This window comes from Euprymna scolopes, chromosome 10 (genome assembly GCF_053919585.1).
Source record: "Euprymna scolopes isolate OS-2025 chromosome 10, ASM5391958v1, whole genome shotgun sequence".
NCBI classification, from domain to species: domain Eukaryota; kingdom Metazoa; phylum Mollusca; class Cephalopoda; order Sepiida; family Sepiolidae; genus Euprymna; species Euprymna scolopes.
In genome coordinates, this window is record NC_136491.1 from 119,516,061 (window position 1) to 119,537,796 (window position 21,736).

The window sequence follows — 21,736 nt, forward strand, 5'->3', positions numbered from 1 at the left end:
AGGCATAACTTCCTTTTATGAGAGCAGTATAGTATGCTTGTTCATCCTATGTACTAGGATTAATAACTAGCAGGACCCATGGAAATTCCGTGGAATGAGAAATACATTTTTAATCAACAAATATATTTTGATAAAGCGGATATTTTTCTGGATAGCGCAAAAAACAAGTTTTTTGAAGAGAAAAACTTATAAGTTTATTAACATTTCTATGAAAATAGTGTCTATTGTATTTTACATATAAAACTGATCCAAATGAGATAAACTAATAAATATTCAGAAAGTAATATTGTGTTACATAGTTCAATACAAAATATAAAATCACATTGTAAGTGGCAATCTTTAATTTACTTCTTCAGTCCAGCACCTCTTGGCAGACAATTTTCTTTTTTTTGCCTTGTTTATTTTAAATTATTATTTTTTAATTTTTTTTTTTTTTAATTTCACCGATTTCTTTCCCTGGTGAAGAACTTCTGCACATTGAAATTATAAGTTCCTTGCTCACACCATTACAACAATGAACATATTATTATGGTATTAAAAAAAAGTAGGCTACATCAAAGGGGGTCACCTGTATTTTTGTCCAGAGTTGTCAGATTGGGCTTTTTAAATTGAAATTTCGTTTTTGAAGCCGGTTAACCTTCAAAAATTGTATTTGGCCTTTTTCAAAGCATAATGTATTGACTAAGGAAGGAACAAGCAGAATATTATATAGATACTAGCAAAGATACCTGTCTTTGTGCGGGACTTTGCTTCATGGGCATCCTTGCAGTAAGTGGATGTTTTAAGAGCCACACCAAATATAACCTTAAACCTTTGACTTTGACCTTGAAAAATGGTGTGCACTATCCCTAGGTGGGAGACTATCATGCCAGGTTTGGTCATGATCAGTCCAGTGGTGTGGGCTGTAGGAGAGTTGTACATACACACACGAACGCTACTACTTTAATGCTCCCTATCTTGGGTTGAGCATATTGGGAAGTGATATACAAACTGCCATTAGCGTATTATGCGACGCTCTTTGTGTAAACAAATCAAGCAGAGGAATTTGGACGATGTCAAAACATCGTTAATTCATTACCCACACAGCATCAGCCGTATAGCATAATGGTGAGAAGCCTTCAGTCATTTGGGCGGTCGGGTTTTGATTCTGGCTTGAGGCAGTTGCCTGTCTAGCCTCACTAATGAACTGTGAAACAACGAAATAGTACTGTATGTGGATAAGTATATATATATATATATATATATATATATATATAGTTTTGTTGATTTTTTTTTTAAACGATATTAATGTTACTGACTCCACCTTGGAGATCCGGTGTTTTCTTAGAAAATCGCCCTCTTTTTATTTGGACGTATTTATTTATTTTTAATATATATATATATATATAGTAAAAATAAGAAAACCTTATTGAAATAACAAAACTTAGCATCTAGTAATCGACAAATTCCATTCAAGTTCTTGGCTATGTAGTTAATATTTTATATAAACTGTTTCGTATGTATGTAAAATTCGGAACGATGACCATTTTTAAATTTTTTTTTTTTACATCCAACTTTTGATGTTGCCTTACTGTTTTGTTTATTTTTAATGTTATTTTTTAAATATCTGGTCATTTTCAAGTTTACATTTATAATTTATTTGCCAAAATCTTGTGACAAAAAATGCTGTGATATATCTAATACACCTATAAAGTTGAGTTTTTTTTGTCGCACTGATATTGATATTAAAAGCCTACTTTTTTATATTTTAAAATTATTAAAACGAACTTAATATACTTGGTCATGGATATACATCGGAAGTACTCACAGATAATGAAAGATAAAACGTATGGATCCTACATGCGACAATTTGACAAAAAATCCTGGATGGACCATCTGGTAGGGGGGGGGGAGGTTAAACTAAAGCAGAAGCATTTCTTGTTGTTCAATAACGTTTGTCTTTATGAAAATGTACTGCCTAAATGCACACATACATAATGTACTGTCAGGAAAGCCCACAGTTGATCAAGACTGAATGATGAACCTAACGTTTCCTTGTCTCCAGCTCATATTAGTAATATTCTCTTTTAAATTACCCCCACCCCACCCTCTCCTTTACGTTTTACATTCTATAATATTTAATTTTCAATTGAGGCCTGAAAATGTACTCCGAATCTATTGAAGTGGGGGTGGGTGTAAGTACAGTGGAAACTATTCAAATAAATTTCAGTAAATCGAATTTAACTCTCTATAGTCACACCCAGCAATATGGATATGTATTTTTGCCAAACCCTATTAATCTTTCAATTTCTATGATTTTCAAGTAAAGTAAAATGTTGCATTTTCTTTATATGGATGTTAAACATGAAAGACCGTACAATAATGTTGTACCCCATTTGATCAAAATGAAATATACTCATCCAAGTATCTTGGATAACTTAGTTTTAATATATATATATATATATATATATATATGATTACGGTGGTAGGGGTTCTATATCTGAAATCCTCGGCAGAGTTTAACAGACAAAAACTAACTTTACATACACACAAGCACACAATTTTCTTGGTAATATATCGATTATTGAAGAGGGTTAGGATGATTACTGAAATTCTAAGAATAAATAAATAAATCAATGTTTAACAACAGCTGAACCGCAGAAAGTGAGGCAGGTTATATTGATTTTTTTGATTTTTTCTAAGCTTTTCTATATGATTTAATTCTGGCCGAAATGTATTAGATGCTCAGCAAGGATTGAATTTAATAAGTCTAAACTTTGGTGTTGCCAAACTTTTTTGAAATGGCCAGATGAGATATATTTCAACTTTGCAAGTCAAAAGACAACATCGATGTTCCTATTTACTTGCCTCCCCACGAGGGCAGTTAGACAGAAGGTCAGTTTTTAATGTGGGGAAAATCCAGCTTCTCAAAAAGGGGCACTCTGGATGGGAACAAAAATAAAAAAAAATTGCTTCGATTTAGGATTTCTCCTCCACTGATCAAGGCCAGAAAAGGTGAAGCGTAATATCGAAACAGATACTACATTTTGCTCCTATTTATATAGTTTATCGACTGTAAAATTACAATTTGAGTTAGGAAACAAAAAGTTACAAAAATCTTAGGCGTGAAGCCCTATAAGAAATTGGGTGAGAGGGGAGAGGTACAGGGTCTTTCTATTTGTCTATAAAACTTTGGAGATTACTCTTGACTGGCACCATTTACCACAATACCACATTCATTCCATGGAGTTAAATCTATTTAATAAATTCCTCAGCGTTTTTGTAAAAAAATTATGTACATGTGAGCGTGTGTGTATACAAAATTTTTAATTTAATTTATTTATTTTTAAAAAATATAAATGATAAAAAATGTAAAATGAGAAATGTTCATTGGATAAAAATGTCTTGGCATTTGGTGGCATAAAAAAGTTTGTCTTGCGGAGTTGGGAGAAGCTAAGAAAAACCCCAAAAAGAAAAGATTGAACCAAATAAAATGCCATTTGGGGGTGTTAGTATGGTTCCTCCCGAATCAACCAACCCAACGGAAAACAAGCAGGATGGTCTCTAGATGGGATGGGGGTGATTTAATGGGGGGATGTTCGGAGAAAATATTAGGGAGGGAAAATGGGGGTGGAAAGTTACCTCAGTGAGGGAAGACCGAAGGGGGGGGGGTAAAAAGAAAAGGATGCATTGATTAGGCAAACTCAGAGGTTCTCTAGTGCCAAAAAACAACAGGAACGGTATCTCATTTGTACCACCAGCCAAGAGTCTTTTTAAAGTCTAAGCTATTCTAGTAGGATAGGTTCCAAAGAACTCAGGACCATGTATGCCATTGCTTTACCATGGGAACACAAATTTAAACCTGGCTCCTCCGCAGATGCATAAACTAGTGTTATGCACTCACCTCTTATTGAAATCCACTTGAGGCAACCTCCTCCAATTGCATCTGATTTTCATCTTAAGCAAATGCTTAAAATAAACAATCAGATGCTGATCTGGAATAGATGCTCACTTGTAGACCTTTTTGAAGTGGGTAATCCAAATCATCAGATCGCTACTGCTAGGATGGTCAGAAAAACATTCTTGTCTCCCCGGATAGCGGCAGATCGATGTTGTCAATGAGGGACACCAGATCTCTCAGCACACGCATGGCTATGATCCAACATCTCATGCCCCTCAAATTAAATGTAACCAAGTTCAAGACATGATCGCTAATTTTACGCAGTGTCACACACGGGACTGAAGTCCTCGGAAGTGAGGACATGGCAGGCCTGACTGAGATTACCTGAAAACAGTTCAGACGTAATTTGTCCGTCTTGTACAGTACCTCCCATGTCCAAGAGAAACGTTAGTTTAAGTGCCCTGTAAAACAAAGGGTGAACATGAAGAGGGACCCTACCTTTGCATCTCACTGCCAGCTTTTTCAGCGACAGGTGTTCTTCGTCTACCAGCTTTTGGTCCGGGAATGCCCTCTTGCCCTCCTCCACCATGCTCTGGTTCTGTTGTCCTTCCGTCCTCTCATGGAAGTGGTCAGCATTGAACTTTGTGGGGTTCGTAACGTTGTCCCCCTAGACATAAACAAAGTTCTTTAGTTTGTTATAGAGCACCTTCTGTTTGCCTTTAAAGTCTGGGTAGGCTTGCAGAGGACGTTCTCCCATATTTTATCTCCCAGCAGGAACGGTAATTTTTTGGTCTGTTCCGTACGAACTGGAAAGGTGGGTTTAGGTCTCTCTGGCTCTGATTTTATTGCTAGATGGAGTATGCGAAGAGTCTTGGGGAGGGTTTTGGTAGGAGGCGGGCTAGTTTGCTCAGCTTGAAGTATTTGGGGACTGAAGTTTTTCCTCCTTGGAAGTTTCTGTCAAGTTTTCCTGGAGAGGTGGACTGGGGCCTGCCTTCCTGCTCTTGTGTTTTTTCCTCCCCCTCCTGTCTTTGCTCTCAACACAGGCCGAGATGATGGTCTCCACCTCCTGCTCCTCCTCTTACACGGCTTCTTCTTCTGACTTGGTTGGGGAGACTGGAAGCTTCCGTTTGCTCCCATTGGAGGATGGTGGTGTCGAGTCCTGTTTTCGTGGGCTCATTAGTGCCAGGAGACTGTTGCTGCTGATGCCGCCGCTGCTGCTTTTGGTGTTACGGCGACTGAAGTTGCTGCAGTAGCTATTGTGCAGGTTGTTTTTGCAGAGGTTGCTGTTGTTGGTGCCTCGATTGTTGAGCTGGTGGAGGGGGTTGTGAATTTCCGTTTCTTGCCCATCACCATGCTCCATTCCTCCTTCTTGGCCTCCTCTGTGGTTTTGGATTTCCTTCGTGTTGGGGTTGGTGCCGAGGTTGCAGGAGTGGTGGCAGCTTATTTTGTCTCTGGAGCTGGGGCTGTCTTCGGCGTTTGGACCGCCTTTAGTGTTGGTTGGGTCAGGGCTGGCCTATTTTGGGTAGCTCTTTGCCATGTGGCACTGCTTTTGGCAAAATCAGCAGTGCAGGCTACAGCCCCCTACCATTACCATCATACTGTTGCCCTTGAAGGTCAGCACCGCCAGTATTGCCAAGAAGTCCTCTTTCTTCAGCATCATCGCCACTGTGTAGCAACCTAAGTGTAGGCCGGTTTTAGACTGTACCGGAGCCACTTACTCCACCTCGCCAAACTGGCTGAAAAGAGCTCCCAGGAGCTCTGCAGGTATTTCAGGTGGCATGTTGAAGACTTGAACGTGACTCCTTTTCCTGCCCTGGTATTCGGTCGTTAACTCTCCCACACTTCATGTCTTAGAGGGAGAGTCTCTCTGCATCCTCCTTGGTGTATAGGAGGATGTCCCGCATGGCATAGTTCCTGGTATATGTATAGTGCTGGTAGGTTCAGTTTGTGGAGGATCTCCGCCATGTCCTCCTTCTTCAGCCCCAAGAGACGGTTCTCGGGTATGTTTGAGGTGACGATTTTTTACAGACTGTTTTTTTTTTTTCAGAATAGTTTTTAAAAGGTCAAAATTGAAAAATGTCGTTATACATTTTGTACATTCATCTTGGAATTAAAATTTTAATCAGTTAATATGCGTGTCACATTGGTACAGTGTTAACGTCACCATCAGCTTTAAATGCTACAGTTTTGCTTTCGGTTTTGATACTAGCTGATGGCACCCAAATATTTTTTTTTTTTTTTTACTTTTGAAATCATGACTATAATATATACGAAATCTGGACAAATTAAAATATATTTGAGCATATTTTAAGACCAGGTAAAGCCCCCCCCCCCTCCCTCGCTAGTAAATTCCTGAAGATTGAACTATAAATGTTTATTTTGTCTCTATTACTGTAAAAACGCATCTTAAATCTGCATATATTTTCTGAAACGTAAAAACACACTCGTGGACAGGATCTATAGCTTGTAGTTTTACTAGAAGTTTAAATCAATAAGTATTTATTTTATTTTTACTATCAGTAGTGGATTTTGTTTTTTAAAGAAAATTAAAAAAAAAAAAAAAATGATAATTAAAGAAATCGTTTTTTTTTTTTTTTTTTTTTTTTTTTTTTTTTGCATCGGAAAATAGGCACAAATTTTTTCCAATACTTCGATATGTTCTGATTTTTCTGATTTTCAATTCTTATAAATCGTCCCAACACAGATCTCTCTCTCTCTCTCTCTGTATGTATATATATATATATAGTAATTTATAAAATATATATGGCGATTAAGCTACACTGAATATTCCGCGTTTCATCCACTCTAGGACTCTTCAGGCTTATGCGCATAAGCCTGAAGAGTCCTAGAGTGGATGAAACGCGGAATATTCAGTGTAGCTTAATCGCCATATATATTTTATAAATTACTAACTAGCTCTACCTACGTATTGAGCACTTTTGAAGTAAATACTTCAACTTTACACATAAATCTATACTTTCGTATATTAATTTTATGTGAGTAAATTAAGTAGTTATATATAGATTAAACTATACATTTTTATGATTATTTTCTTTGCATGAACGGCACTGTATCTCTATTCGCGTAAGTATAGGAAAACTAACAAAATAAGTTGTCATTTGCTTAATGCATTTAGTGTCTTCTTTTATCCAGGTGAGATTCAATTGATCTATTTAAGTCTAACCATAAGTTTTTTGCTTCCATGGTAACACTGCGTGTCGACAAGCGACGACCCATGCTAAGAAAATCAATAATCTTCTATCGGATCAATAGGCACCATTTTATTTATTTTTTTTTAGAACGGTAGTTTCACATTTTCTACAGTTCTTTATTTTAGAGGTTGCGCTTTTAATCTCCAGTGTATCCCCCCCCCTCTCCGACCCGGTAGGTTTGTTTAGAAACCTATTAAATTATCCAGATTAATAATAGATATAGTTTTGCTGTTGATGGTGACCTATACTAGTTTACATGTCATGTGTATACGTATATGTACTATTAGCATCTTATCAAATGTTTAACACAAACATGAGATAAATTTATATGTTTAAGTTATTGAACAAAAACTAAATCAAAATATAATGATACTAAACCTTATGTCTAGAATCTTTATTCCAATTTTGATTAAAACCCATTGCATGCTTTTAATTTAAAAAATGTCTAAATTTATGGCTTAATTTAGCTTGTGAAAAAATTAAAATAAAGGATATCTTGCTTAGGCATCAAATTTAATGCAAATCTGAAATATTTGAATTTTCAGATGAGAAGTTGTACCTATATTAGGCACTGTAAACACCTTTAAAATACCCCAAAGAAACAAAATTTTTATTAATGTCTAATACTTATAATTAAAATTTCACAGAAATCGGTTCCCAAAGAGCTTTCAAACTTTTTAAACCCTCCTTTGCATAAAACATATATATATATATATATATATATATATATATATATATATATATATAGCTCACATTCCCTATTTCTTAGCATTTGGCTGCTGTATTCCAAAATTCAGAATGATAGGTTAATTAGTTTAAGAGCAACTCCTACATAAACATACACATACCTTTTTACGTTTCACTATTTCTGGTTAGGCCAGATTGCACACTGACATGAGCATTCTCATCACAATTTTCTGAGGCTTACTTCTGTGTTGGTTCACGGTAAATCAGAAGTGGGTATTTTGTGACACCATCACTAGAAAGTTGCTATACAGGGCCAACAGGATCTTTTTATCTGCTTTGGATTTTAAGAGAGACCTCTACTTTCTTGGATGTATTGCCTTCACCACGGCTGAGGAACTCCATCTAGCTCCTGTATAATAACCTTCCAGAATATCAGGAAGGATAACAATCTATTTTAGCTCTAGATGATCTAACTCTCATCTATTGAGCTAATTATTATGTAGTATTCTGGATGACTTGTTTTAATTCATGTTTTACTCTACTTTATAGGGGTTAGCAAAAAGTTAATTACTCATTGTTGTTCTTAAGTTGTGGCTTCAGACCATTATCCCTCTCTTTCTTATATATATATATATATATATATATATATATATATATATATTAATCATCTACATAAGTACTGCTTCGCTGTATCACAGCTCATCAGTACGGCTAGACAAGCAACTACCTCAAGCCAGGATCGAAACCCGGCCACCCAAACGACAGTCAAGGTTTCTTACCATTATGTATTCGGTTGCTGCTGTACAGGTAGTGAGTTAACAATGTTTTCACATCGTCCAAATATCTAAGCTCGATTTTTTTTTTTTTTTTTTTTCACAAAGCTTAATATGCTAATGGCAGTTTGTATATCACTTCCAAAATGTATTTATTTATACTATTGGTTTATAAGCAACATAGAAATGCCAGCTTTGTATCCACATTTACTTATTTAAGTGGCAGCGTTTCCTCCATTACGTGCAAATGCTTACATTTATGTCCATAAAAGTAAAAAAAAAAAAAAAAAAAAAAAAAAATCAAAAAAGATTTAAAATGCATTACTTGGACAGGCACCTAAAATCTATAAATTTTAGGCTGATAAATAGATAATAGCTAAGAAATCTTCATTTCCATACTCAGTTTTCATATTAATGCATAAGTGTATACTAGTTTTGTGATGCTTGTTCACTTTTAGATCATAAAGAAGACGGATCAATGAGTGTTTGGACGTAGGACGTTGATATCGTGATTGTTGAATGTGGCCAGCTGTTTCTTTGTGCGCATTCACTGTGAAACAACTTCTCATTTAATTAGAACATACAATAGGGTTAACATTTTTTTTTTTTTTTTTTTTTTTTTTTTGAAGCTTGAACATTCAATCAACATCGCAGTTAAATTGCTGGATGCTGCTGATGTAGTTCGTTTGTTGAGCATCGTTCATGATGATGAATTTGTTGACATATCTTTTCTATTAGGAATTCTTTCTAGAACGATGTCGGAAGTGACCACGTGTAGATTGCTAACATGTGTAAATGTTTCTATGGAACGAATGATGTTCGAACTTGGCACACCCAGATTAGCAGCCTGTACCGTTAACCACTGAGCCACCATCTCCTCCATCCAGATTTATACATGAATTATTTGGGGTATAATTGGTGATATTCTGTCACATAGATGGGTTGGACTACCAAATTATCACTGACTTCATAATCGCAACCAGTGTCATATTCCCTGCCAGTTAAAACACTTTTGTCAGAATATTTTTGAAACAAAAACAAACCCGCAATTGCTTTTATTTATGTAGATAATTTTTATTTACTCCAATCATTCTGAGTGTTGCAATACTTTTGATATACTGAAGAAGGGATGATGAAAGAAAATTGAAAGGTTCTATTTATAGACACTTGCGATAGAAACTGACCAATCAAATGGAGCCATGCTCTGCTAACAACCAATCAGAAACCGGAATCACTCCATAAAAATACATCTCTTAGAATTCCTGCATATACTTTTTCATCTTGATGCAAGAAGAAAATCTATTCTTTATATCACAGAAATTATACAGATTAGCTACTCACCGAAACTCTATTCTTAATCTCAAGACGTATACAGGTTGGCTACTTATTGGAAACTTCTAAAATTAAAAATCACTTTCAATTCAAAACTGATTTTTTTTTTGCTCATCTTTATAGCAGCACATCAAATGGAGAAAATTGTCTGTCTCGCTCTAAACGCCCTTGTGAGAAAGTATATCGCACTATGCCTCTCAATTGGTATGACCACATTGTCTGTCACACAAAATGCTCCATAGTGTGTTGGCATTATTGCCAATAGTTCAAAGCTACATAAGCTGCTTAAGACATGGAGGGGATCAGTTGATGACTACCTGATCCTGACGGACAGCATTAGCGAAATAACAACAGGAAAAGTGACCAGACATTTAGGAAACTGCTAACCTTAAGCATGATACGAGATGAAAAAATAAAAATGAAAACTGATGAATTTTTCTCGAGTCTAAGTTACATGCTCTAACATATGTTCTTGATCACTGAAGTTGGCCAATACCAGATAGGTGACAATTTAGGAATGCTGTATGCAATATGTCATTTTACCATAACCGAAATATACATGTGTCTGGAGGGAGGGCTGCTTATGAATTTTATATTCACCTGTAAACTTCCTCCTTTGGAGGGAAGCCGGCATATACCAACCAGGACTAAATACCATACCAGGTATTACTGGTTCAGTTTCAGTAAAAGCAAGTTTTTTTCAATATTTCAGGAATCTCGATTCCTTTAAAGTTGTGATGTGGATGGTGATATCCTTCCTTGATCTTCCTATTCTTTCAGCCCCTCACTTTCAGTGGCATGAATTATGTTTTTTTTTTTTTTTTTCCTTTTTGAGGGCGGAGAGGTGTTGTTTAAATCTATTTCTTAAATTTTCGCCAGACTCGTTATCCAGGTAATTTTGGTCCTCTTGGATTATTTGAAAATATTAACTTTACATAATTCTTCAAATGAATCTGGTCCTTCCGTAGGAGTCCAAAATCCAGTCTGATCTAATATATTCATTGGCATTCATGATAAGGAATGGATAGGATTTGAGTTCTTTCCCATAAACAAATTCCAAAGAAACTGTTTTGCAACAATTATAGTGCTTGCTGGCTCACAGGTAGTTATGATTTGATTACTTTACAGCACTGGAGATCAGGCTGTCTGATGATATCGGCTTCTTGACTTAAATGCACTAAACATTCATGTCATTGCTATTTTCCTTTCTCTTTGCAAAAAGATATTAAAAAAAATTGAAACCTGAAACCTTTTTTCCAAAACTATTTTATTCGGCATTAAATAACTCAAAATAAGGATTGATATGCTGTAAAACAAAGTAAGCAAGCAACCAATCCATTGTAATAAAATATGGTACAAGGTTGGAAGGTAGAGAAAACTATTTTCCTTGAGAGGGGGGCATTCTGATCGGGTACAAAAGTAACTAAGAACTGACCTGTTGCCCTTCTATTCTGTAAGGATACAATAAGCCAAACCTACGCCCAGAAAAAGAAGGTAATGTCTTAGAGGGGTCAGCTCCTAAGACCAAGTGGAACAATACCTTATTCTAATAAAAAAGTGTCTGCTTACTAAGGACACATTTTCGGCTGGTATGAATACAGATGGTGAGTGAAGACATTGAAGGCTGGTTAACGCTCAGTGATGGAATCGTGAATGGTAAGCCATCTTCTGTGATCTTGCTCTAGACCACCAACTGTGTTGTCTTTTCTGGGTTGAGATGTTGTGCATGCTATTGGAATAAATCTGCTTGATCTGACCAAATGGAATGATCTTTTAGCTAAAATGGGAACCTGCATCATGGGGAAAGGTATGACTCCTTATACTGCCTTCATCAACTGGGATGAAATTAGCAGATTGCATCCAATAAATCGTGTACAATAAGTATTGTTTTGGCAGTATTAAAAATAATGTGGGAAGCTTGCAATTTAAAAATGAAGTCGGACCCCCCCCCCCTCTTTCCTCTATTTTTCTATAAACCAGCCAAAGAATTGATATGCTCTAGAAATGGCCAAATCAAATCACTCTATCCAGTTAAAAGATGGATCAAATTTTTAATCAATTTTCTACAAATGTTGGAGGCTTGATCTTCAGTTATTCAAGAAAGTGATAATGAAGAAAATAAATAAATAAAAATAATGAAAAAAAATAAACAACTTACAATCTTGACCTTATGACATAGTTTTCTTTATTAAATCGAAATAGAATGAGTCATGAAAATAAATCGATTTTTATGAGAATTGAATGATTAAGTGCTGAAGGGGTGTTGATCTTTTAATGTTTTTTTTGTTGCTTATTAACATCATACTATAGAGATACCTTTTTTATACACTTTATTGCGAGGTTGTTTAAAACGTTTTAAGAACAAGGATTTATTAAAATCAGATACTTTCTTTTAGTTAACGAGCCCTAATCTCTATTAATAAATCTATCAAGCAAGATCTTGTCTGCGTTTCTTACCAATATCTGGCTTTGGTGTTCAATCATTTTTAATATCAATTAATCAAATATTTTATAGAAATTAAAAATAAAATTAAAACAAATAAAAAAAAAACCTTAAAAAATTATGCGTGATTATATCTTTCTTACCTTCATGTCTTCATCCAGGCTACACTATTTAGTTATTGTATTTTTCTCCAGTTTCCCTTTTGTTGTTATTTACATCCAATACTTTTTAGAGATGAAAACATTACCTTAAGAAAATAAGCACTAGTTTTATAAGAATTTGAATCAATTGATTCAATGAAGAAACATTATTTTAATTAAATTTAATATACAAAATCTTATTTAAATAGTGTGTATATATATATATATATATATACACTCGTGAGCAAAAAAAAAAAAAAAGGGGCCAAACAAATTTTATGCATTTTATTGCATTAAAAGCTATATTGAACGAAGAACGATTGAACAAGGGAATTTAAACGAGACTAATAACACAGAACAAGACATTTACTTTAATAAATGCTTAGGATGGAATCGCATTCTCCTTTGATTTCTTTAAAAGATCAATCCTTTTAGAAATAGCTCTCAACCAAAGTGGAACACTGAATAGGAGATGCTATTCCATTCGCTTTACACAGCTTTCCACAGTTTGTCATTATTCTCAAAAGTTCTTCCAGCCAATGCATGAGATATTATGGACCAAACATTCTCGATTGCGTTTAAATCGGGGCTTTGACCTGGCCAAAATATCACATCAATTGAATTATCAGAAAACCATTTTTTGTGATTTTAGCAGTGTGTGCAGGGGCCTTATCACATTGAAAAAATAATGTTCTGGGATATTCCCAGCTTCTGGATACTTAGTAATATTCGAATGTATTCCTTTGCATTGATTGACTTCTCACATCTAATAAGTTCCCCAACTCTTGCTGCAGTAAAAGTTTCCCCTGCCATTATCCCTCCATTCCTGTGTTTAACTGTCATTTTTATGCAACTTGGTGAAAATCTTTCTCCAGTTCTTCGATTGCACCGTTCAGGAGCATCACTAACAAGACAAAATCTTGATTCATCTAACCAGAAAACATTCCTGAAACAGTCTGTATCTTTCTTGCCATAACATGAGAAAAATCTTTCTATCATTGATGTTCTTCTTAGATAAAAATAGCTTCTTTGCACACCTTTTAGAAGAAAATCCCATTTCTTCCATTCGTCTAGATATTGTATATATAGAAAGAGAATTTCCAGCCCCTGTTTTGAATTCTTTGCTATGGTCAACATAAGTTTTCTTTCGATCCTTTAAATCAGTTAATTTAAGCCTGTGGTCGTTCTTCAAAGTGGATGCTCGAGGGCGACCAGATCCAGATTTCCTTTTTACCAAGCGTTCAACTTCGAACCTTTGACCAATTCGCTTCACTACAGAAAGATGTTTTCACTTTTTCTTTTCTTACAATATAAAAAATCTGCATTTAAGTCATTTTGGACTGCCTTAATCCTGCAATTCGGTTTTTTATATCCTTGCCAAGATGTGGTCTTACCATTTTAGGATTAATTTTTCCACTTATTATATGCTATGATAATAATGATCTGCAAAATAGAAATTTTCAATTAAAAATAGCAAAAAATTCATGGAAAAAATACTGAAAAATCGATTTCTTCCTTTCACTCTTGGTCCATTTTTTTTTTTTTTTTGCTCATGAGTGTGTGTGTATATATATATATATATATATATATATATATGACAATTCCGCATTTTATCCTTGTGAGGATGGAACACGGAAATTTCTGTGTAGTTTAATTGTCATATATATTTTCAAAACTTATTACCAGCTCTACTTTGAAGTAGCACTGTCGAAGTAAATACTAAAACTATTTACATAAAATTGTGTGTGTGTGTGTATATATATATATATATATATATATATATATATATACTAGCAGGAAGACCCGACGTTGCCTGGGATTTAATGATCAGCGAATGTTTCACGCTCCCATATTTTTATTGTCATTGAAATCGGTGTTCACCTATTTATGGCACTTATGGTGTTGACCAACCAGATAACACTTGTAAGTATATTAGGTTTATAATTTCAAATAGGAGTTAATATATTGCTATGCTGAATGCGTGATGGTTAGAGGATTTCACGTTTTATTGTCAACAACTCGTATACTAATCTGATTTTTTGTCTTCCTGTGTTTGTCATGACATGTACATTATAGAGAATATATCATTAGTGCTATATACCATTATGATGTTAGCAGTTGCAGAATCAGAAGTTATAAGGTCTGACTTGAGCTCCTTATTTTCCGAATGTTTGTCAACCTTTTGAACAAACTGCAATCTAATACGTAGCCTCGTAGATGTCCTTTTCTCTTCCCTGGGACCTCTATCTCACAGAAGAGATGTTGCGAGTTTGTTTCTGCTGTATCGTTATTTTCATGGAAAATGTTCCACTGAGCTCCAATCTATGGTTCCCCCTCGCCAAACGTTCACAAGAAACAATCGTCTAACTGAAAACACTATCAATAATTTCCCCCACTCTTTATCTGTGCCTAAACCTAAATGTCGATTCCATGAACAAAGCTTCTTTCTTAGAACTGCACGCCTGTGGAATTGTCTTCCATTTTCCTGCTTTCCAGCTGACTACAATATGGTTGTCTTCAAGTCTAATGTAAACAAGTTCTTGATGAGCCGTTCCACTTGTTAACAAATTTACCGAATTTCCATTACTAACGATTACTATATTGTCCAATTGTCTACTGTACACTTTTAACCCTTATCCTCGAGTGGCCTCTTGGCCTTGATAAGTGGGGATACCTATGTAAATAAAATAAATAAAAAAAAGAAATTGAGCAAAATTTTCAAAGTTGATATCATTTAGCTGTATTAGTGTCAAGGATCTCCCTGACTCTCTCACACCATTTGACTCTATCCTCCATCACACTTGGTAGGTCTTTGTAGATTGATTGTAAGTCTTCTGAATGTTCGATCAATATTTTTAATTTTCGATTTTTGAACGATTAATAAGGGTCCTTGTGCAGTACTTATGGTCATCGTTTTTTTTTTTTTTCTAACAGAATAGCGAAAAATGTTTAACTGAAAAATGATTTAAGATATCTTAAAACGCACACAAAACTAATCAAAGTAGGTAGAAGAGTAACTTATCTTGCCTTTGGTAACATTTATTTGTTGTATATATATTTTTATCACCCCTTTTTGTTGACTCTTGTTAAAAATGTTCTTTTCTGTACTGCGATCTCTACACTGAACCACATCCCTGTTCCATCTTTGTTCTTTATTTTTAAAGTCTTCTGATATATTTACACGTGATCCTTTTGACGTTAATTTGACCCTAGTATACTTGAGTCCGACTTTGAAAACTTATTTTGAACAATGAATCAATATCCATTAATATCCGGTAACGAGTTTCAAAATTTTTGTTTGTTAATTAAAAATATAAATTGATCTGGTGTGTCTGAAAGAGATCACTTCATATCAATTAACTGCTAATTACAAAGCCATTTCCCTTTTTGAAAAAAAACAAACTTTTCTTTTTTTTTTTTTTTTTTTTTTTTTTTTTTTAATGATCAAACTGAGAAGAATCCTCAGAGTTGACAATCATTGTTTGCAAAAATAATTATCTTTTCTTTAAATAGCAAACAATTTGATATCGTGCTGAAAAGGATGAAAATAGAATCTAATCACATTCAATAACCTATTTCAATCGGATCTTTACAAAAGAAGGGTAAGATAGGACAACTTGAGTGAGACCTTAGATAATTAATAGAATATTTAAAATATTGATCAACTTTTGAATCTCGTCTTGCACCGGACATTTATTTGCAAGAAACAGGTGAAAAACTCAATCGGTTACATATATCCGAATTCACACAGGCTTGAAAAAGATGTGAAAATATGAGAAATGTCTTGAAAAGGGCCTGAAAATTGTCTTTATATTCAGTAAAAATTTATGTCAGAATACTAAAAAAATAAAATCTAAATACATTCTTCTGAAATTGCATCCTTTCCAGTATTGTCGGTACAAGAGTTATCCATATACTTTTTCAATTTAGCCAAAATGAAATTTAAAATAAATACAATTAAATTATTTTTTTAAATATTAATTAAAATACTATTAGGTTTTTGGTTCAATATATCATTGTTTAAATATCAAATTTTATTTTGAAAACTTGAATTTTGTCTGGAGAAGGTTTTGGAAAGTCCTTGAAAATGGACATAGGAAATCTGAATGAACGTTTTTTTTACTCATTTGATATCCCATTATCTCCAACACTTGTGCCCCCTCGACGTACATACCTCTGGCTTACCTGACAAACAGCAAAATCCCACCCCTTTACTGTTGACGTCCTTAAATGCCAGAAAGTGTTCTATGCTAATAGTTTCTTTAGAACGGCTAGACTTTGGAAATCTTTTGTTATAACTGCTTCCCTAACTGTACTAACCTGCAGAAATTTAAATTTAATGTGAACAGACATCTCTCTGTTCAACTCTCCATAGTCCCTTGTTAGACATGATCCTAAATTGTAACCCCTTACATTTCAAGTGGCAACATGCCTTGTTTGGGGGTGAAAAGGACTAAAAAAATTATTTATCAAATGAAAGTCGTGTCTTAGTTAAAGTCATTGGTATTTTGCATGCATGTTGTTGTTTTCCTCTCGTGAAAAAGGACAGCCATTGTTAAGTGCATATCTGAACTATTAGTGGTCGTTTCGTAGAGGTGAAACAAAACCCACCTGACATGCTTTCTTTAATATAATTATTCAATGACATATGGCATAATCATGTTGACATACCGGTTCCTATTAAATCACCAAAGTTAAGCAATGTTGAGCCTGATCAGTATTAAAATGGGTGACCATTTGGGAATTCCAGGTGCTGTATGTGCTCTCTGCTTATTTCAGCATTGTTTCCAGTCATTCTGAGCTTCTCTTTGCCACTGGACTCGAGCAATAATAGGTGTGGTTAGGGATTGTGCAACCATTGCCTTACAATTATGCACACAGTAACTTTTACAAGGAGTATCCATTGTCTTTTGAGACTGAACGGAGGCGTTTTTTATTCAATTACACCACCACCACCACCACTTTTTAGAGAGTGAAGAATTTAATCAACCAAATGATCATCTTGTGGCTGTAAAGTCAAGAGGGAAGAAAGAAGTCATTTTTAACTGCATTGCTTAATTATCTCATTATTTTCTTAGTGTAATTAATGTGCCACAAAGACTATATCTTGTCCTAGAATCCTGTCATCCTCAAACAGTTGACACCATGTTCGTTTCCTCGGTTGCTTGTTCTGACGATTTTTGATTCAGTCAATTTATTTAAAAAAATTACTACACTCTTTATATTAAAAAAAATTATTCTAATATATATACCAGAAAAATTATTCTCGTGGTAAACTTTTTAAATATAAAGGTGGGTATGTTTACTAGTTACTATTACCTAGTGCATATTAGCTTATATCACAACCCTCCTGATCTCTTTGTGACCTTGCTTCCTGTTTTCTAACATAACTGCCATATGCATCCACTAATATGCAGAAGGCATGAATAATGAATCTATCACAAAAATATTTTTTCTGGTTTATATTAGAATAAATTTCTTGAGCAACATTAACATAGCGCGAGTGTAGTAAAAATAATGGTAAAATTTCCTATATAAAAAAAAAAAAATCTAAATAACAGGACATTTTGTGTGAGTTTCTGATGAAATATTTAAGAATTTTATCTCTTTATATCATAGTCCGAGATAAATGTGTGCACGTACATGTGAATTGTACACTTAGCTTATCTCTGTTCACGCATCTACGACTCTAGCATACGAATTAAATGAAGTATTAATTTGTTTTTTATCAGTATTATCGCCTATCGTAAGAATTAAATCTTCATCCCTTTAGGAATTTCAGCTAAAGCTGATTATTAACCAACTTTATTAACCATTTAACCATATGTCTTTGAACAATCAAAATTGCTGTGTTTCTTTGCTAATGATATGCTTTCTTTTGTTTTGCAGAGTGGAATTGGCAAACCATTGTGTGAAATGGGATTGTCCATTTCGATTCCTCTGCAAGATGACAGCAAACGCTGCCAATGGAGTTTTAGAACCATGCGTATGTCGAGTTTCAATACGAAAGGTAAGGAGACCCCCCCCCCCCCCTTTTCAGACGTTTTTCAACTAAAACACATGGCTCTCTTCTCTTTTTCTATTTTCATTTGTTTTCTTTAACTCCCTTTCCTCATCTCTGTATCTCTTATGTTTTAAAGAATGTTAGGTCTTATAAAAATAAATAAATAAAATATAAAAACGACTAACAACAAAAATGGATATTAAGATTTCTGTTTGATGTTTTTTCTCTAAACATGACATGTTTCCCTTTTCAGACATTTTTCAATGACAAAACACGTGAACCTTTCCTCTTATCTGTTTCTTTTTCTCTCTCCCTCTTTTTCTATTTTTTTTTTTCTTTCTTTAACCCATCTCTGTATCCCTTATGTTTTAAAACTGTTGAAGAATGTTGGGTATTATAAAAAAAAAGAAGAAATTTAGATCTGTGTTAATGATGAAATATTTCTCTAAACCTGACATACTAACATAACATGTCTATTCAATCCGCCTCTTGCTAAAGGGTGGGGTGGGTATTCGAAAAAAAATTTTTTTATTAGCTTTAAATTTGACTATTTAAATGTTTTGGTCTTTTTTTTTTTTTTTCTCTCTAAAATATTCTAAAACCTGTTCATGGCATTAAAAATTAATTCTCCTGTTTTATTGAGCTGAAAAGTCCATAACCGTTTCATTTTTAATTGAACGCGCATCTAATAAAGTTCTGAAAGATGTTCTCTTGTTTTTCATTTGAAATAACACAAGGTTGTTTTTCTTTTATCTATACTTTAAACGACTTGACTCTATAATAATTTTCAGGTTTGAAAAAGTAGCAGGAGAAATTCTTTCAAGTCAAACTACTTGAAGCCATAAATAAAGAATTTTGCCAGAAAAAGATCTTTTTCTAATTTGTAGTTATTACATTTTCTGATGGATTTTTTTTTTTTTTTTTTTTTTTTTTTAAGGAATAAAATTCCTTAAAGGATTTGTTTTGAATCTAACTTTTCACTTTGTGGTTTTCTTGGGGGCTTGGAATAATTTACCGTTTATTTGATAATACACATGCAAATACAAACATGATGTCAACAAAGTATCAAGGACTTATGTATGATATGAAACGAAATTGGAAACTAAAAGACGTTTCAATTATACCAGTCATTATAGGAGCAACTGGGCTTATGAAAAAGAACTTTAAAAAGTACATAGCAAGTATACCCGGTGAACCAAGTGCAAGTGAAATACAAACGATTGCACTGAAAGGGACGGCTAGAATCCTGAAAAGATCTCTTGGTTGGACTCACTAAAATAGGGGTAAATGTCAAACATCTGGTTGAATGTCCCACCCCCTAGAAGAAAAAGTTTAAGAAAAATGAAAAAAAAAGGGAAAATGTAAAAAGCAGCATGATGTATATTTTAAACTGAAACATACAATTTATTGTAGTGACTTATGGTAATTTTGTTTACCTAAATTGAATAATATATATAAATTGTGTGTGTCTCATTCAAAGACTTTCACTGTATCATAGCTCTTCAGTGGGGCTAAACTAGCCCTCCTGAATTGATTCAACCTACAACCATCTAGCTGATAATAACTCTAACCTCCTGCCCATAGGATAGGTGTTTTCAAACGGTCTCAAATGTCTATTTATATAAACATTTGACTTTTACAGTGCTCGATTTGTTTATCAAAATTCATTACCTGATTTTGATTTTAGAAAATGTCTCAAATTTAAGGCTTAAGGGGTCTTAAGAAATCGAAATTTAGGAAATTCTTGTTTTATTAGTGTCTAATGACTATGGATAAAATGTTCCAATTTTCAAATGAGTTTGTACTCCTATTATCCCCCTAAAACCCCTCATAAATACACAGAAGAAATTGAAATTTGGGGGATATTCATCAAGTCATGCCTAATATCTTAAAATTTCACAAAAATTTGGATCTGAATATTCATGAAAGGTTTACATCCTCTTATCTATTTTTCATAAAAATAAATTAAGCTAAAAGAAAACCACATTTAGACCTTATGCTTAACAGTTGTATTCCAAAATCCAAGATGATTGGTTAATTAGTTTGGAAATGAATTTTGCATATATAAATATACAAGTATTACTAACTTAATAAACATACACGGTGAGACGCATAAGTGTTGGATACATGTTATTTTCAGTTATAACTCTGGTTTAGGTTTGCCATTTTGCCTGTTATTTAGTAAGTAATATCCTGTAAAGTTGTTTTAGTTGTATGTGGAAGGAAAATTAAAAACTTATGGTTGAATCCATTTTTTTTTTTTTTTTTTTTTTTTTTAAATCAAAGTTTATCAAAATTACCTTATGCAAAAGTATTGGATACATGACACTTTTTTTTCAAATTTCCAATCACAACTTTGTATTTTAAAAGATTTTAAATATTTGAATGTTTGGTAGTATTGGAATGTTATCTCTGATAAATGAAAGAATCACACAATTGTTTACAAGATATTGGTACTAATCATCTGACACTTTGATGTGCATTCTGCAATTCAAGGATTAAAGATGCCAAAAACTGAAGAATTATTCAGAGATTTGCAAGATAAAATCATTAAATGTCACAAATGAAGATAAGGTTACTGAAAAATTAGCAAAAAAAAATGAATCTAGCACTAAGTATAGTAGGAAATATTATCAGAAAGTATAAGGAGTATGGTACAGCAAACCTCCCAAATAATAGAAGATGGAGAAAAATAAATGAGAGTAATTAAAAGAAAGGTACTCGTTTGCAGTTGTGGGAAAAGGTAATTTGGTCGGTTCAAATGAACTATGTGGAAGGAACATAGTGACAAGTGTTTGATGAAAAAATGGCACTGCCTTCAAGCACAATACCCCCCCCCCTGTTAAGTTTGGAGGTGGTTCCATTATGATGTGGGGATGGTTTTCATTCAAAGGCATTAGTGAGTTATAAGTCATCTATGGTAGAATGAATACAGAGAGATTCTAGAGAACACCACTCAGAAATCTACAACTTCTTTAGGGCGTGGTCGGAATTTCATGCTTCGTTACGACTACTATCCCAAACATACTGTAAAACTTACAAAAGAATGGTTTGAAAATAATGGTATTAGTACTCTCAATTAGTCAAGTCAGTCTCCTGACTTGAATCCAATTAAAAATTTGTGGAATACTTTGATGGTTAAAGTTCATAAGCCACAAAATATCAAGCAATTAGAGGTTATTATGCACGAAAGAATAGGCTAAAATAACTAGATCAGTGTGAAAAACTTGTCAACTATAGAAAGAAACTGGAAGCACTGAAACAA

The 21,736-nt window shown here is 33.9% G+C and overlaps 1 protein-coding gene and 1 pseudogene across 2 annotated transcripts in view; both read left to right on the plus strand.

Annotated features, from left to right (window-relative positions):
• The window catches only part of LOC145286245 (EEIG family member 2-like), a 384,201-nt gene that overhangs the window by 131,191 nt on the left and 231,274 nt on the right, over positions 1–21,736 (plus strand). For both annotated transcript variants that reach the window (XM_080135066.1, XM_080135065.1), the window contains exon 2: positions 18,357–18,477. In XM_080135066.1, the coding sequence (XP_079991192.1) occupies positions 18,357–18,477 (121 nt within the window). The remainder of the gene's footprint in view (positions 1–18,356; positions 18,478–21,736) is intronic.
• On the plus strand, positions 17,112–17,229 carry LOC145286606 (5S ribosomal RNA; annotated as a pseudogene).